Raw genomic sequence first — 17144 nt, 5'->3', positions numbered from 1 at the left:
AAGAGGAGGGTTTGGGGTTCTTAGGTCTGAGCCCTCCTTCCTTGGGATGAGCTCATGTCCTGACCGTTCCTCTGCACAATGGAGTGATGTTCTGGAAAGGGGTTCAGGAGAGGTGGGAGGCAGCCGGAGCAGTCCTGAACAAAAGCCACCAGTGATTGCTAGGATCGCTAAAACCTTTGCCGAAACCCGGGATCGAACCAGGGACCTTTAGATCTTCAGTCTAACGCTCTCCCAACTGAGCTATTTCGGCTAGGCAGCGGGGGTCGCTCTCGCCGGGACTCCGGCCCGCGCCACGCCTTTCCTGCGCAGGCGCAGGTCGCTTTGCGTCAGCAGGCCGCATACGCTTCATAAGGTCTTCTCGGGAAACCGGGCGCAACGCCGTCTCTGTGGCGCAATCGGTTAGCGCGTTCGGCTGTTAACCGAAAGGTTGGTGGTTCGAGCCCACCCAGGGACGCGTCGGAACCCTTTTTTCTCCAGGAATAATAAGAAAATGAATGTCGTTGAACAACAGTTTTGAGTCAGAAAATAAAGGCAAAAAGGAAAAATAGATGGCGCGTCTGTTTTTGTCTGCCCGCAGCAGACCCGCGGCCACCACCCGCTAGTTCTGACAGCCTTCTTTCCGCCTTGGGTGATCTGCGGTCGCACGGCGCGGGCACAGTCACCGAGGCCGAAAGCGCGGCGGAACTACTCTGCTCCTGGTTCCGGTTTCCGCACGCGCTCCGAGCCTCTTTGGGCGACGGCCCCGGGCATCCGGAGCGCTAAAGAGGACGGACCGCAGAGGTTGTCTGAAGGCCGAGGCCAAGATGGCGGCGCTGTCAGGTGAGCGTGGCGCCGGCGGCGGGTGTGGGGGCGCGCGCGTCTAGGGCCGCGGGAGCCTCAGGGAAGATGATGGCGTTGGGGGTCGGGGCCGGCGTCGTGGTTGCGGTCCGCTCCGGGCTTCTCACGAGCCGGCCGCTCCTCGGGCTCCAGGCCGGCTTGCGATGAACGGTCTCCGTTATTGCGTCTAGGGTGCAGTCGGGGAAACTGAGGCCCGGCAGGTAATGACGTAGGCGTCCAGCCTCAGGAGGGCGCTCGGGGCGGAGGCTGGAGGGGCCCCGCGCCCGCGCCGGAGACCAGAGCACGGCCCAAGAGGCTGCCCTTGAGATGCCCTGGAGTGAGCGGGGCCTGACAGGTTTGGAAACAGGCCCTTTGAGGGTCCGACACTCCTCGAGGTCACAGGGCCGGGCTGGGCCGGGCCGGGCCGGGCCTGGGCAGGGACAGGACCCTGGGCATCCACCTGCCAGACCCTCTACCTCCCTCCCTTACCCTGGGAGGTAAGGAAGGGCCTGTCGCAGAGCGGGTCTCAGCCTGGGATCAGCTGAAGCCTGCAGAACCCTGCCCAGATAAAGTTACTAAATGCATGGAATAAAATCCATAGAATTGCAAGGAAATCAGTTACACCAAGAGGCAGTTACCAAAAGATTGTCTTGAAACCTGATTGGCGACTTAGTCACCTGAGTGCTTCCCTTATGAACGCGATCTAGCGGCGGGTCTAATTACGACTGCGGTTTTGAAGGAGTGAGGGTTGGAAATGAGGCTTTGAGATAGGAAGGGTCTGCAGCCCCTGTACCACGGCTAGGAAACATCTGTGGTTTCTCTTGGTGAAAAGTTACAGGTCCTGCCAATACTGCCATATTTTGTTGTCTATGCTAAGAATTTTTTAGTTTATTTATACGTTTATTTATGGAGAGAGGGTCTGGTTCTGTCGCTCAGGCTGGAGTGCTGTGGTGGGATCTTGGCTCATCACTGCAACCTCTGCCTCCCAGGCTCAAGGGATCCTGGCGCTTCAGTCTCCTGTGTAGCTGGCACCACAGGTGTGCACCACCACGCCTGGCCGATTTTTGTATTTTTAGTAGAGATAGGGGTCTTGCCATGTTGCTCAGGCTGGTCTCAAACTTTGGAACTGAGGCAATCCTCCTGCCTCAGAGCCTCCCAAAGTGCTGGGATTACAGGCGTGAATGTGAGCTGCAGCACCTGGCCTACACTATGAATTGAACAAAGGGCTAATTTTCTGTAAGATGCTGGTGACAACAAAGACATATTGTTGTTTTTTTTTTTAATCCTTGCAAGCTTATGGTTCTGAATCCTCACTAGTCCCCTTGTTAAGAATGCCTGGCCCAGGACGGGCCTGGTGGCTCACACCTGTAATCACAACACTTTGGGAGGTCGAGGCAGGTGGATCACGAGCTCAGGAGATTGAGACCATCCTGGCTAACACAATGAAACCCCATCTCTACTAAATATAGAATTAAGTGTTAACAGCTGTTTAGAATTGGTCTCGCAGGCTTTCCGGTTTTTGCCGGAAAGCCTCTAAAATAAAAAAATTAAAAATAAAAAAGAATTAGCTGGACATGGTGGCGCACACCTGTAGTCGCAGCTACTTGGAAGGTTGAGGTTGCAGTGAGCCGAGATTGCGCCACTGCAACCCAGCCTGGGCAACAGAGTGAGATTCTGACTCAAACAATTAAATAAAACAAAAAATAAGAGTGCCTGGCCCAGGGGCCTAGAATCCCATCACCTCAGAGATGCTCAGAAGAGCATTTCCTCTGCTAGGAGCTTATCCGGAGTCCTAAATTTTCAGCTTGGGAAACTGATGCCCAGAGAGGGGCAGCTCCTGCCAGAGCCTGGGGCTGGGCAGTTAGCCTGTCTGCTGTGCCCAGCCTCACGCATGCCAAGAAGTAGGTTCACAGGCTCATGTCCTTCAGAGAGTTGTGATGTGGACAGGGCCACGGGAAACAGCAACCCTGGATGAGACCAAGGCTGGGGCGAGGGAGGGGCTCAGAGGCGGGAGAAGGCCCCATGGTCCGCTGCGTTCAGGGGCGTCAAACCCTGGCCCTGGCGCCTGGAGGCCGCATACAGCCTCTTCATAGGGCCTCAGCCTGCGTCTGCTGGGGCCACAGCAACTGGGCAGCTTTAACCCGGCAGACGTTCTCACAGCTCTGGGGGCTGGGAGGCCAAGATCGGAGCGCAGCACGGTTGGTTCCTGTTGAGGCCTCTGTCCTTGGCCTCCACGTGGCCATCTTCTCGCTGTGTCTTCCCTCCATACGTTTGTGTCCTGATCGCCTCTTCTTACAAGGACATGAGTCATATTGGATGGGGACCCACCCTCATGACCTCATTGTACCTTAATGACCCCTTTATTTTATTTTATTTTTTGAGATCCAGTTTCCTTCTGTCGCCCAGGCTCGAGTGCAGTGATGGGATCTCGCCTCACTGCAACCTCTACCTCCCGGGTTCAAGCGATTCTCCTGCCTCAGCCTTCCAAGTAGCTGGGATTACAGGCGCCTGCCAGTAAACCCAGCTAATTTTTGTATTATAAGTAGAGATGGGGTTTCACTATGTTGGCCAGGCTGGTCTTGAACTCCTGACCTCAGGTGATCCACCTGCCTCGGCCTCCCAAAGTGCTGGGATTACAGGCATCAGCCACTGCACCCAGCCATTAATGACCCCTTTAAAGACCCCATCCCCAAAAACAGTCACAGTCTGAGGTCCTAGGGTTAGGGCTTCAGACATCAGTGGGGTGGAGGGACACAGTTGAGCTGTCACCAGCACCGAGCCTGCACCTCTGGCTTCTTCCTCTCTAGCCAGGATTCCTCGCACCTGCAGGCATTTCCTCCTGCTGAGTACCCCTGGGTCTGGCCAGGCCCTGCTCATGCCTCAGCCTTCGCCCTGAGAAGGTTCTCCCAGGAGACTTGAAGCAGGCGTGTTCCCTCCTCTGTGCTTCCTTTGCGGTTGACTCCTCTGGGGGCGCTTTGCTATGTAGGTGGACGTGGACAGTGCCTTCCCTGCTCAGCCCACTGCAGATTCCTGGAGGATGGGGCCTGTGCTCAACTGCGTGGGAAACCCCCGAGCACCAGCCAGGGCCTGGAGCACCCAGCACAGGCTTGTCAGGCACAGCTGAGGCCAGGACGAGCACTGGGTGCCCAGGTAGGCCCTGGCGTCGCTGGGGTGGCAGGCACTTCACAAACACACAGAGATGCCAGGAACATCTCGGTGTGACCTCGCTGGGTCAGTCCATGCAGGAACACAGAGGGTGCCAGGAACCAGAGGGCCTGGGGTGCTGGTGTAGACGGGACGCCCCGTGTACCTGAGCTGAAACCTGCCTCCTGAGAAGGGGCCAGTGGTGTGCAAGTGTGGGGCAGCGTGTCCCCTGCAGGGGAGCAGCCAATGCGGAGGCCTTGGGGCGGGAAAGCAGCACGGGGAAAGATCGCTGGGGCGGGGAGGGGGCAGAGTTTGGGTTCCCTTCTGGGGCCATGGGGTCCTAAGTAGGGGAGCAAGACTTGCTCATATTCTGAAAACCCCTTCATTACCTAACATTTGTTAAGTGGCACTTGAGGCAGGTCAGAGTCGGGCCGTGCGGGAAGGAACCTGATGGGGAAGCGCCTGGAGGCTGGCCCCTGCGGCCCATCCAGGGGCCCTGAGTTGGTGACCACTAGAGCTTCCCCACGGCTCACTGTCCCCACCCCTGTGGTCCTCTCTGCAGCTCCTGGCCTGCGCGGCTTCTGGATCCTTGGTCTGCGGTGAGTGCCTGAGTCTGCAGCCCTGAGCTGGGGGGGTCTTCAGCAGCACCAGATGAGGGGAGCCCCTTGTTGAAGGTCACGTGGCGTGTTACGGACAGGATGCGGGTGGCGGTCTGCGCACTGTGCGTGACGTGCCGGGGCCCTCCCTGGGTCAGTCCATGCAGTGGTAAAGGCTGGCCAGTCAGAAGCAACCCTGTGGGCCCAGCTCCGTGCCGTCAGAGACCCCCGCTGCCTGTGGCAGGAAAGTGCAGATGGCAGCCATGGGCAGGCCTCCTGGAGACCCAGGCAATGGGCAGGCCGGTGAGGACACATGTGCGGGTATCTGACCTTGGTCACATGTCGAGAGCCTAGTCCCACTTTCCTTCTGCGGATGCTCCTAGAACCATCCTTGCTTGGACACTGTCACTGAGCGGCCTCTTGACCTGCTGGGTATATCTCAAAAGAAACGCCATTGAAGTCTGGGCCATTGGCCGGGCTTGGGGGCTCACACCTGCAATCCCAGCACTTTGGGAGGTCAAAGCGGGCGGATCACGAGGTCAGGAGTTCAAGACCAGCGTGGCCAACATGGTGAAACCCCGTCTCTACTAAAAATACAAAAATTAGCTGGGCATGGTAGCGTGCGTCTGTAATCCCAGCTACTCAGGAGGCTGAGGCTGGAGAATTGCTTGAACCTGGGAGGTGGAGGTTGCAGTGAGCCGAGACCGCACCATTGCACTCCAACCTGGGTGACAGAGTGAGACTTCGTCTCAAAAAAAAAGTTTGGGCCATCATCGGGAGTCGGGGTGATGGCCACAGGGCCCTAAGGCTCTGACCAGTGGCCCAAGTGCTGGTGGACAGAGGTGAGGACAGTCCTGCAGCAGGGAGGGGAGAGGAAGGACAGCAGCAAGTGTGACTGGGATGGCCACTGACCCACACTCCATCTCCTGGCAGCTCCAGCGTGGGCACAGCTGTTCAGGCACGAGGTGTCCATCAGACCGTGGCTACCAATGGCCCAAGCAGGTAAGGCCAACCTTCTGGGGGAGGCTGTACCCCCTGCCCCACCCCCACCTCTCCCTCCTTTTCTGCATCCGTGCTGCAGCCACCAGTGTCTCCAGGGACCTCCTGGGCCTGGGCGGGGTGGAAAGGGGGGTCGCACATCCCAGTCCCTGACCTTTTGTGGGTCCAGGCCTCTGGTGGTGGCTGTGGGGGCCGGCATCTGCCGCAGGGAAGTGCCTGTGTGGCTGACGCCTCCTGTGCCCGTGTGTCTCTGTGCCAGCACCCAGCCCGCCCTGCCGAAGGCCAGAGCCGTGGTTCCCAAACCCAGCAGCCGTGGGGAGTATGTGGTGGCCAAGCTGGATGACCTCATCAACTGGGCCCGCAGGGTGAGTCTACTATGAGCTACAGGCCCTCCTCCAGTGCCAGGGCCTCTCTGCATACACTCAACATGCACACACGGACAGCACAATCACAGACACACGTGCACACACATGTACAGACATGTACTCACGGAACAATGCATGCATGCACACACGTGCACACAAGCTCACATGTACGCACAGGCATTTGCACATGCACACACGTACACATACACAGCACACATGGGCATGTACACGTTCATACTCGTGCACACATACATGCACATGCACAGTACACACACATGATACGTACACACATTCATACTCATGCACACATGCATGCACACACACATGCACACGCACGGTACACTCACACGGATAAGTACACACGTTCATATGCACATGCATAGTACACGCACACATGGACACATACATTCATACTCATGCACACATGCACACACACAGTACACAGGGGCACGTACATTCATACTCATGCACACACACGCACATGCACACGCACGGTACACACAGGGACACGTACATTCATACTCGTGCACACACACATACATGCACACACACGGTACACACAGGGACACGTACATTCATACTCATGCACACACATGGTACACACAGGGACACGTACAGTCATACTCATGCACACACACATACATACATACACACACGCACGGTACACACAGGGACACGTACATTCATACTCATGCACACACACACATACGTGCACACACATGCACATGCACAGTACAAACACATACACATTCACAATGCACATGCATGTACACACGCACACGTGGACACCAGTACACATGCACATGTACACACACGCACTCATGCACACGTGCACACATGTATGTTCACGGGCACACACATCGATGCACACACACAGGCACACTCGCCCTCTGGCCGTGGAGCAGGTTGGACCCTCCCGGGGGCCCCCGTGCTGGCCTGGTGGCCTGTGGTTCCTCCTCAGGATTCTCCCCAACCCTGGCCCTGGCAGCCATCCCGGTGTCCCGCTCACAGGCTCTGTCCCCGGTGCCACCTTGGGCCCTGCTTGAGATGACCCTGTCCCTTTTTGTCATTCTCTCTCTGGCTTCTCTGTGCTCCTCTTGTTTCTCTTTTAAGGTGAAAGCAGTGTTTTAAGTTAAAAGAAGCACATGTGAAGGTAGTAGGTTCTTCTCAGTACCGATCTAAAGCCTCTCCGGCCTGTGGCGCCAGCCCCCGCCAGCCCCTCACTGCAGCGTGCGCACGTGCCATTCCCTCCAGCGCCTGCGGCACTCGGCCGCGACGGCCCGGGTTCAACAGTCCCCCATTGACAGACGGACACTGCTTCCTTTTGTTTCTTGTTTCCTAAACAATGGCACGGTGAACGTCCTGCCGGGCCACGGGCAGCCACAGCGGCTGAGACAGAGATGCCTGCTGCAGGAGTTTCCAATGGAGGAAACCTGAGAAATGGCCAGGGGCTGGCCCACCACAGGCTCTGGGCAGGCAGTTGGGGTTGGCCGTTTCTGCCCAGGCAGCCCTGCCTCGCTCTATAGCCCGGCCCTGTCACCCGCCAACACATCTGTAGGGGCAGCAGGGGTCCCTGCCAGGTGTTGGAGCCATGTGCAGGGGGAGCAGGAACCATGGGGAAAATGGGAAGCCACGTAGATACAGGAGAGGGGAGGGCGTGGCTAAGGAGATCTAGGAGGGCTTCCTGGAGGTGTGGGCAGTTGGTGTGCGGACCCAGATCTAGTTAACCCAGGGAGTTCTGGGGTTAGACCCGCACGACTACGTGCTCAGAGAGTGGGTGGAGCCCGTGTTGAAGTGGTGGGACTTGGGGTACACTGGGTTCCGGGAACTGTGTGATGAGGACAGATCTCACCTGCTTCTCTATTTTACTTAAACGTGGCTAGCGGGGCCCGCTTTACGCCTCTCTTGAGACCTGGTGGCCATCTGCAGGGACTGCTGTGCCTCTGGCCTCTGCCTGGGACATGAGCCTGGGTGCTCCGCTTGGAGGCTTGTGGTGGGCCACGCGGGTCGCCGTCGGCAGGGTCTGACCTGATCCTGGCCTCTGCAGAGCTCCCTGTGGCCCATGACCTTCGGCCTGGCCTGCTGCGCCGTGGAGATGATGCACATGGCCGCACCCCGCTATGACATGGACCGCTTCGGCGTGGTCTTCCGCGCTAGCCCACGCCAGTCCGACGTGATGATCGTGGCCGGCACACTCACCAACAAGATGGCGCCCGCGCTCCGCAAGGTAGGCCTGGTCCCCCGCTGCCCTGGAGTGAGCTGCGCACAGACTCCGCCTCTCTCCCATTTCTACCCGGTCCCCACCGCCCCCCGGTGAGCTGCGCACAGACCCCGCCTCTCTCCCATTTCTACCCCGTCCCCACCGCCCCCCAGTGAGCTGCGCACAGACCCCGCCTCTCTCCCATTTCTACCCGGTACCCACCGCCCCCCAGTGAGCTGCATATAGACCCCGCCTCTCTCCCATTTCTACCCGGTCCCCACCGCCCCCCAGTGAGCTGCGCACAGACCCCGCCTCTCTCCCATTTCTACCCGGTCCCCACCGCCCCCCAGTGAGCTGCGCACAGACCCCGCCTCTCTCCCATTTCTACCCGGTCCCCACCGCCCCCCAGTGAGCTGCGCACAGACCCCGCCTCTCTCCCATTTCTACCCGGTCCCCACCGCCCCCCAGTGAGCTGCGCACAGACCCCGCCTCTCTCCCATTTCTACCCGGTCCCCACCGCCCCCCAGTGAGCTGCATATAGACCCCGCCTCTCTCCCATTTCTACCCGGTACCCACCGCCCCCCAGTGAGCTGCATATAGACCCCGCCTCTCTCCCATTTCTACCCGGTCCCCACCGCCCCCCAGTGAGCTGCGCACAGACCCCGCCTCTCTCCCATTTCTACCCGGTCCCCACCGCCCCCCAGTGAGCTGCGCACAGACCCCGCCTCTCTCCCATTTCTACCCGGTCCCCACCGCCCCCCAGTGAGCTGCGCACAGACCCCGCCTCTCTCCCATTTCTACCCGGTCCCCACCGCCCCCCAGTGAGCTGCGCACAGACCCCGCCTCTCTCCCATTTCTACCCCGTCCCCACCGCCCCCCAGTGAGCTGCGCACAGACCCCGCCTCTCTCCCATTTCTACCCCGTCCCCACCGCCCCCCAGTGAGCTGCGCACAGACCCCGCCTCTCTCCCATTTCTACCCGGTCCCCACCGCCCCCCAGTGAGCTGCGCACAGACCCCGCCTCTCTCCCATTTCTACCCGGTCCCCACCGCCCCCCAGTGAGCTGCGCACAGACCCCGCCTCTCTCCCATTTCTACCCCGTCCCCACCGCCCCCCAGTGAGCTGCGCACAGACCCCGCCTCTCTCCCATTTCTACCCGGTCCCCACCGCCCCCCAGTGAGCTGCATATAGACCCCGCCTCTCTCCCATTTCTACCCCGTCCCCACCGCCCCCCAGTGAGCTGCATATAGACCCCGCCTCTCTCCCATTTCTACCCCGTCCCCACCGCCCCCCAGTGAGCTGCGCACAGACCCCGCCTCTCTCCCATTTCTACCCCGTCCCCACCGCCCCCCAGTGAGCTGCACACAGACCCCGCCTCTCTCCCATTTCTACCCGGTCCCCACCGCCCCCCAGTGAGCTGCGCACAGACCCCGCCTCTCTCCCATTTCTACCCGGTCCCCACCGCCCCCCAGTGAGCTGCGCACAGACCCCGCCTCTCTCCCATTTCTACCCGGTCCCCACCGCCCCCCAGTGAGCTGCGCACAGACCCCGCCTCTCTCCCATTTCTACCCGGTCCCCACCGCCCCCCAGTGAGCTGCGCACAGACCCCGCCTCTCTCCCATTTCTACCCCGTCCCCACCGCCCCCCAGTGAGCTGCGCACAGACCCCGCCTCTCTCCCATTTCTACCCGGTCCCCACCGCCCCCCAGTGAGCTGCGCACAGACCCCGCCTCTCTCCCATTTCTACCCGGTCCCCACCGCCCCCCAGTGAGCTGCATATAGACCCCGCCTCTCTCCCATTTCTACCCCGTCCCCACCGCCCCCCAGTGAGCTGCATATAGACCCCGCCTCTCTCCCATTTCTACCCCGTCCCCACCGCCCCCCAGTGAGCTGCGCACAGACCCCGCCTCTCTCCCATTTCTACCCCGTCCCCACCGCCCCCCAGTGAGCTGCGCACAGACCCCTCCTCTCTCCCATTTCTACCCCGTCCTCACCGCCCCCCAGTGAGCTGCGCACAGACCCCTCCTCTCTCCCATTTCTACCCCGTCCCCACCGCCCCCCAGTGAGCTGCGCACAGACCCCGCCTCTCTCCCATTTCTACCCCGTCCCCACCGCCCCCCAGTGAGCTGCATATAGACCCCGCCTCTCTCCCATTTCTACCCCGTCCCCACCGCCCCCCAGTGAGCTGCATATAGACCCCTCCTCTCTCCCATTTCTACCCCGTCCCCACCGCCCCCCAGTGAGCTGCGCACAGACCCCGCCTCTCTCCCATTTCTACCCCGTCCCCACCGCCCCCCAGTGAGCTGCGCACAGACCCCTCCTCTCTCCCATTTCTACCCCGTCCTCACCGCCCCCCAGTGAGCTGCGCACAGACCCCGCCTCTCTCCCATTTCTACCCGGTCCCCACCGCCCCCCAGTGAGCTGCGCACAGACCCCGCCTCTCTCCCATTTCTACCCGGTCCCCACCGCCCCCCAGTGAGCTGCGCACAGACCCCGCCTCTCTCCCATTTCTACCCGGTCCCCACCGCCCCCCAGTGAGCTGCGCACAGACCCCGCCTCTCTCCCATTTCTACCCCGTCCCCACCGCCCCCCAGTGAGCTGCGCACAGACCCCGCCTCTCTCCCATTTCTACCCGGTCCCCACCGCCCCCCAGTGAGCTGCGCACAGACCCCGCCTCTCTCCCATTTCTACCCCGTCCCCACCGCCCCCCAGTGAGCTGCGCACAGACCCCGCCTCTCTCCCATTTCTACCCGGTCCCCACCGCCCCCCAGTGAGCTGCATATAGACCCCGCCTCTCTCCCATTTCTACCCCGTCCCCACCGCCCCCCAGTGAGCTGCATATAGACCCCGCCTCTCTCCCATTTCTACCCCGTCCCCACCGCCCCCCAGTGAGCTGCGCACAGACCCCGCCTCTCTCCCATTTCTACCCCGTCCCCACCGCCCCCCAGTGAGCTGCGCACAGACCCCTCCTCTCTCCCATTTCTACCCGGTCCCCACCGCCCCCCAGTGAGCTGCATATAGACCCCGCCTCTCTCCCATTTCTACCCGGTCCCCACCGCCCCCCAGTGAGCTGCGCACAGACCCCGCCTCTCTCCCATTTCTACCCCGTCCCCACCGCCCCCCAGTGAGCTGCGCACAGACCCCGCCTGTCTTCCAGGTCTACGACCAGATGCCCGAGCCACGCTACGTGGTGTCCATGGGGAGGTGAGTGCAGGATGGGACGTCTCAGGGGTGGACACGGCGTGAGTGCTGGCCTGGCTGTGTCATTTATATTCAGCGAAATCCCACGCGGTCCAGGTGCTGCCCTTCAGCCCTCTCGGTGCCTCCACCCCACACACATGCGCTGGTGGTTCTCTCCCCAAAAGATTCCTTCCATCCACCCCCAGCAGCAGACCCCACATTCTGCCCGGTTCTCTGCTTTCCCCACAGAATAACCTCAGCCCTCTAACTTGTCAGCATTGTAAAAACAATTTGTTTTTGAGACCGGGTCTTGCTCTTGTCATCCAGGCTGGAGTACAGTGGAATGATCTCGGCTCACTGCAAGCTCCGCCTCCCGGGTTCAAGCGATTCTCCTGCCTCAGCCTCCCAAACAGCTGGCATTACAGGCCCCTGCCACCACACCCAGCTAATTTTTGCATTTTTAGTAGAGAACAGGGTTTCACCATGTTGGCCAGGCTGGTCTGGAACTCCTGATTTTAGGTGATCTGCCCGCCTCCGCCTCACAAAGTGCTGGGATTAAAGATGTGAGCCACCAACCTGGCCTTGCCATCATTTTTAGTAATTTCCCATAACATTAAAAGGTATTTAGTCTCTTGACATTTTAAAATATTTATCATTTTTATTTTTTAGAGACAGAATCTCGCTGAGTTGCCCAGGCTGGAGTGCAGCGGTACAGTCATAGCTCACTGCAGCCTCGAACTCCTGGGCTCCACCGATCCCCCAGCCTTAGCCGTCCAAAGTGCTGGGGTTACAGATGTGCTCCACTGTGCCTAATTTTTAAAATTTTCGTAGAGATTGGGTCTTGCTAAGTTTACCCTTTTAAAGCGAACAGTTCAGTAGTTTTTAGTTACAGTCACAGAGTTACGTAGCTACCACCTCTAATTCCAGAACATTCTTATCACCCCCAAAGGAAACCCTGTCCCCATCAGCAGTCACTGCATCCCCTTCCCAGCCCTGCCACCCACATATCCCCTGCATACCTCGTGGGCCTGTCCTGGACATTTCACAGGATCACACGCTGCGTGGCGTCCTGTGTCTGGCGTCTCTCACTGAGACATCCTCAAGGTGCATGCACGCTGTGGCCTGTGCCTGAGCCTCGCCCCTTTTCTTGGCTGAATACTATCCCCCCTAGTGGACATATTACTAACCTAATTCTAAACAGAGAATTAGAATATTCCAGTTAGGCCGGTTGCGGGGGCTCACGCCTGTAATCCCAGTACTTTGGGAGGCTGAGGTGGGCGGATCACGAGGTCAGGAGTTTGAGACCAGTCTGACCAACGTGGTGAAATTCCATTTCTACTGAAAATACAAAAATCAGCTGGGCGTGGTGCTGCGTGCCTGTAGTCCCAACCACTCAGGAGGCTGAGGCAGGAGGCTCGCTTAAACCCGGGATGCGGCAGTTGCAGTGAGCCGAGATGGTGCCGCTGCACTCCAGGCTGGGCGACAGCCCAGAATATTCCGGAGTTTTCATAACCATCCCCCGCTGCTGGGCACTCAGGCGGTGTCCATCCTTACGGCTGTAAGAAGCAGTGCTGGGAGTGGAGGCCGTGTGGTCACCTGGGGTTTCCGGTTACCTGCCCCAGGTGGACCCCAGCACCTCACTGACAGAGCTGGGACTGGGCGAGGCCTAGCGTGGGGCGCAGCCGCCCTGTAGACAGGTGCCGAGTGTTGGCAGCGTGGCCGTTTGAAGGGGCTTTTTGTTGACACGTGCGATCCGATGGTTCCCAGCCGGGAATCGATGGTCAAGAGCCCCTTGGGAAGGGAGCACGTTTTCCTGAGTTATCAGCAACGCATGTGCTCGGCTCCACTGGCCCACAGAGGCTCCAGGAGCCTGTGCGCATTTGCTCCTTGCTTCTCCGTGACAAGTTCCAGCCTTGTCGGTAGCCGGGCCTGGCCTGGCCTGCAGTGGAAGGCGGGTGGGGATGGGGCAAGGCCTCGAGGAGGGAGGGTGGGCAGGGTGGGTCCTCGGCCCACACTCCCCTCACGGTGCCTCCCCCACAGCTGTGCCAACGGAGGCGGCTACTACCACTACTCCTACTCGGTTGTGAGGGGCTGCGACCGCATCGTGCCCGTGGACATCTACGTCCCAGGTAGGGCTGGGGCCGCGCCGCCCACAAGGGAGCGGGGGACGGGGCCGGCGCCATGCAGACCCGGCTGCCCCTGTGAGGGAGTCCCACACCCCAGCAGACGGCGGGCTGCCCCATCTGACAGCTGAGCCGACCTGGGGCTCTCCCTCTTAGCAGAGCGCGTCCCCGGTGAGAAGTGTGCCGTGTGTTCAGGCATCAGAGGGAGCGGAGGGAGCAGTGGAAGCCACCGGAATTCCTGACACTCGCCTGGTTTAAAGCACGGTTTTTGAGATGGAGTTTTGCTCTTGTTGCCCAGGCTGGAGTGCAGTGGCACCATCTCGGCTCACTGCAACCTCCACCTCCCGGGTTCAAGCTATTCTCCTGCCTTAGACTCCCAAGTAACTGGGATTACAGGCATGCGCCACCACACCCAGCTAATTTTGAATTTTCATTTGTTTTTTTTGTAGAGATAGGGTTTCTCCATGTTGGTCAAGCTGGTCTCAAACTCCTGACCTCAGGTGATCCGCCCATCTTGACCTCCCCAAGTGCTGGGATTACAGGTGCGAGCCACCTCACCAGCCTAAGCACAGTTTCATGTGGTCCTGCCTGACAGAGACCAGGGACCTGCAGTTAGAAATACCGAAAGAGAAGGTTCCTGGAGGCCAAGGACACCATCCCGCACCCTCACCCTCAGAGAAGGGCACATGAGACTCCCTGGGACCCAAGGTTGCCAGGGTGGCCAGATTTGGCAAATGAAAATGTGGGAGGCGCTGGGCACTGTGGCTCTCACCTGTAATCCCAGCACTTTGGGAGGCCGAGGCGGGTGGATCGCAGGGTCAGGAGATCGAGACCATCCCATCCTGGCCAACATGGTGAAACCCCATTTCTAAAAAAAAAAAAGAAAGAAAATGCGGGAGGCTCAGTTTGAGTGTGAGGTTAGGGTGAGTTTGACCATCAGGAAAACAATGAGTAGTAACTGTTTAGTTCGAATATGTCCCAACAATATTTGGGATGTAGTTATTCTAACACGGAGCATTGGCTGCGTACCTGAAATTCACATCGAGCAGGCGTTCTTTATATCTGGTGACCCCGTGGGACTCTCGTGCCTCCTGTGGTCCCATGAGGGTCACCCCTGGGGCGTTCTCCCTGACAGTGGTCCATGGTGGCAGGTCAGGAGGTATCGCTCATGTGGGACAGGCGACAGAGGTCCCGTTCTTGGTCCCGCGGTGTTAGCACAGGTGCAGAGAGTCCAGCCGTGAGTCCTGAGTCTGGAGGGTTGGGCAGGCTGGCAGCATGTCCTGGTGCCTTTCAAAAGTGGAGGAACAGGCTCTGACATTGGATTCAGCTTCCCTGGAAAGGGCGTTGATTTGCTCAGCGTTCTGCACGGTTCCGTTCTGCATGGTTCCGTGACTGCCTCGGCTGGGACACGATGCTGGGGGAGCCCCCAGGCTAGGGATGCAGAGCCTGACACAGACACGCCCGGCCCTGCCTGTTGTGTCAGGGTAGGCGCTGTGGATTGAGGCTGTGGGGAGCACACCTGTTCCTCCCAGGCTCCTTTCCCAGCCCCTGGCCCTTGGAGACCCCTCAACCATCCCAGACACTCTGCTGCCTCCAGCCTCCTTGCCCCCGACTCCTTTCCAAGGGTCTTCACGAGCAGCCAGTGTAGCTGGGGCCAGGAGCAGCCCTAGCGTATTCCCCCTGAGGTCCTGAGCCAGGTCACCTGGGGGCAGTGTACAGGGCAGCCTGGGCCTCCCTGTGACCCTCGTCAGCACGGAGAGGTCCGTCTCGGGATCCGGAGCTCGGGCCCAACCCATACCCCTGGTGTCTTCCCCTGCAGTGCAGACCAAAGGGGTGGGGTGTGAGCGCGGACTGTGCCCCTCCCTCCCTGGCAGCGGCCTGGACTTGCCAGAGCTCTGCCAGCTGGGGCCCGGCCGCCCTTTCCCAGGCCCTGCGGCGACGGCCGTGTCTCCTCCCTCTGCTCAGCCTCCCTGCCTCCACCTCCGTCCAGGGCATCCCGGGGCCCTGGTCCCCCTGCCAAGTGCGTTCGGTGTGCGCTGGTCCCCGCGGAGCCCCGAGGGCCGGGGCCGGGTTGGTGAGGTCAGCCTCTTGTCCAGGAGGCTCCTGTGACAGCCCGGGATGAGCCACGGGTGGAGGGCAGTGGGTCTTTGCCCCAGGGGGACCTCACTCTTCCTGCAGGGACGTCCCCCGAGCTGGCTGCCACCCCCAGCCTTGGCACCCACCCAGGGCTGGCAGTCTCCGCCTTCGGAGGCCGGCACGGGAGGCCCCTCACAAGCCGAGCCGGCTGCGCGGTGCCTGAAGTCAGGCAGGCTCCGGTTGCGGGCAGGGAGACTGAAGCGAGGTCCCCGCAGGCTGCCCGCCCACGGCCGAGGCCCTGCTCTACGGCATCCTACAGCTGCAGAGGAAGATCAAGCGGGAGCGGAGGCTGCAGATCTGGTACCGCAGGTAGCACCACCTCCGCCCTGGAGCCTCGCTGGAGCCGTCCTATCCCCCTTCTGTCCCGTGAGTTTGTCAATAAACCCGCCCTCGGGCCTCTGCCTCCCAGTGTGGTGTGTAGGCGAAAGTTGCCCGAGAGGTGGTGGGCAGGGGGGCCTTCGGGTTGGGGCAGGGACGGGCACTGTGCCTGCCAGCAGGGTGTTTTCCCGCTGCTCTGTGAAGACCCTGGGGTGAACGTCCTGGCCCAAAGTCACCGGCATGGAGGGCCCCAGGCCCACCCCTCCTGAGAGGGCCCTGACTCTGTCTCCCTCTGTGCCCCGAGGCAGGCTGAGCAAAGCCTGTCTGATCCTGCCCTGGGGTTCAGAGGGTGGTGGCCTGAGTGGGCTTGGGTAGGTCACCGCTGCCCTCTGGGCCGTTTCCAGGCAGTGGGTATGGGCTGGTTAGGCGAGGAACGGGGCCGGGGGGATGGGGAGATGGCACCTGGTCCCCTTCGAAACCAGAGGGCTGCAGGGCGGGGCTGTGTGCCTCACAGGCTGTCTGACTTGGGGCCTCCAGGGCCCAGATGAGCCCCTTCGGGGACTCGCTACACCCAGGACTTTTGGGGAACCCTGACCCCGCCCCACCAGCCCCTTTATCCATTGGAGTCTGTGTCCTCATCAGGCATGTGTGTTCATTCAGCAGACGTCCCATCTTCCCGTGTTCAGGGCCAGACGCCGCCGCTGCTGGAGCCCCCGCTCTGCAGGCCCACCCTGCCTGCCTGCTGCACTGGGGCATTTCTGGGCATGTGGTTATGACAGGCCAGGCTGGGATGGGGGCTGGGAGGCTGGGGAGTGTGGGGAGCAGGCACCCAGCCGGCCAGGAAAGTAGCCTGGAGGCAGGATGTGCTGAGGGGCAGTGATGTCCTGGGGTGGGGATGGGGCTGTAGCCCTTGGAAGGGCAGCCTGGGCCATGGCGCAGAGCCCAGGAGCTGGCTTTCTTGGGACGAGGGGAGGTGGGTGCGGGGAACTGGCAGGACGGCCCCAGGAAGATGGGCGGCCTGCACGCACGTGGATGCGAGGGTATGGGGTGACCAGCTGGGCACGAGGGCACGGACGGGCAGGAGCGGGATGTTCCTGGGGCTGGGCACGTGGGGCTGCCCCTGCACTGGGCCCAGCGGGGGCAACACCTGCAGAGAGGAAACAACATCCAGAAATGGGGGGCTCTTCGGCATGGGGCTCTCAGCAGCGACGCCCCTCCTGGGGCGGGGGGAGTGGAGCTCAGGTAGTGCTGGGGCCGGTAGAGAAGCGG

At 60.7% G+C, this 17144-nt stretch overlaps 1 protein-coding gene, 1 long non-coding RNA gene and 3 other non-coding genes across 6 annotated transcripts; 3 read left to right on the top strand and 2 right to left on the bottom strand.

Moving 5' to 3' along the window:
• Nucleotides 1-177: 177 nt before the first annotated feature.
• TRNAF-GAA (transfer RNA phenylalanine (anticodon GAA)) lies at nucleotides 178-250 on the bottom strand. The gene has a single exon. It is a non-coding gene; the product is annotated as a tRNA-Phe (tRNA).
• Nucleotides 251-380: 130 nt separating this feature from the next.
• TRNAN-GUU (transfer RNA asparagine (anticodon GUU)) lies at nucleotides 381-454 on the top strand. Its single transcript has one exon. It is a non-coding gene; the product is annotated as a tRNA-Asn (tRNA).
• Nucleotides 455-746: 292 nt separating this feature from the next.
• On the top strand, nucleotides 747-15965 carry NDUFS7 (NADH:ubiquinone oxidoreductase core subunit S7). The gene is made up of 8 exons (XM_012436011.2): nucleotides 747-819; nucleotides 4523-4559; nucleotides 5490-5558; nucleotides 5815-5920; nucleotides 7968-8147; nucleotides 11276-11322; nucleotides 13339-13427; nucleotides 15773-15965. Exons 1-8 carry the CDS (start codon nucleotides 804-806, stop codon nucleotides 15868-15870), a joined length of 642 nt encoding a protein of 213 aa, XP_012291434.1. The 5' UTR covers nucleotides 747-803; the 3' UTR covers nucleotides 15871-15965.
• Nucleotides 2290-2351, top strand: LOC135272697 (U7 small nuclear RNA). The gene has a single exon (XR_010340692.1). It is a non-coding gene; the product is annotated as a U7 small nuclear RNA (small nuclear RNA).
• On the bottom strand, nucleotides 11814-15272 carry LOC135272679 (uncharacterized). 2 transcript variants are annotated; one of them, XR_010340680.1, is made up of 4 exons: nucleotides 15124-15272; nucleotides 14451-14708; nucleotides 14194-14289; nucleotides 11814-13237 (listed from the first exon to the last, which is right to left on the bottom strand). It is a non-coding gene; the product is annotated as an uncharacterized LOC135272679 (long non-coding RNA). The 2 variants fall into 2 exon arrangements; XR_010340679.1 differs by having other exon boundaries at nucleotides 14451-15272.
• Nucleotides 15966-17144: the final 1179 nt, after the last annotated feature.

Source organism: Aotus nancymaae, unplaced genomic scaffold (assembly GCF_030222135.1).
Source record: "Aotus nancymaae isolate 86718 unplaced genomic scaffold, 86718_ANA_hifiasm-v0.15.2.pri h1tg000124l, whole genome shotgun sequence".
NCBI lineage: Eukaryota > Metazoa > Chordata > Mammalia > Primates > Aotidae > Aotus > Aotus nancymaae.
Note: the sequence above shows the minus strand (reverse complement) of the source record. Positions and strands in the feature narration are given on the sequence as shown.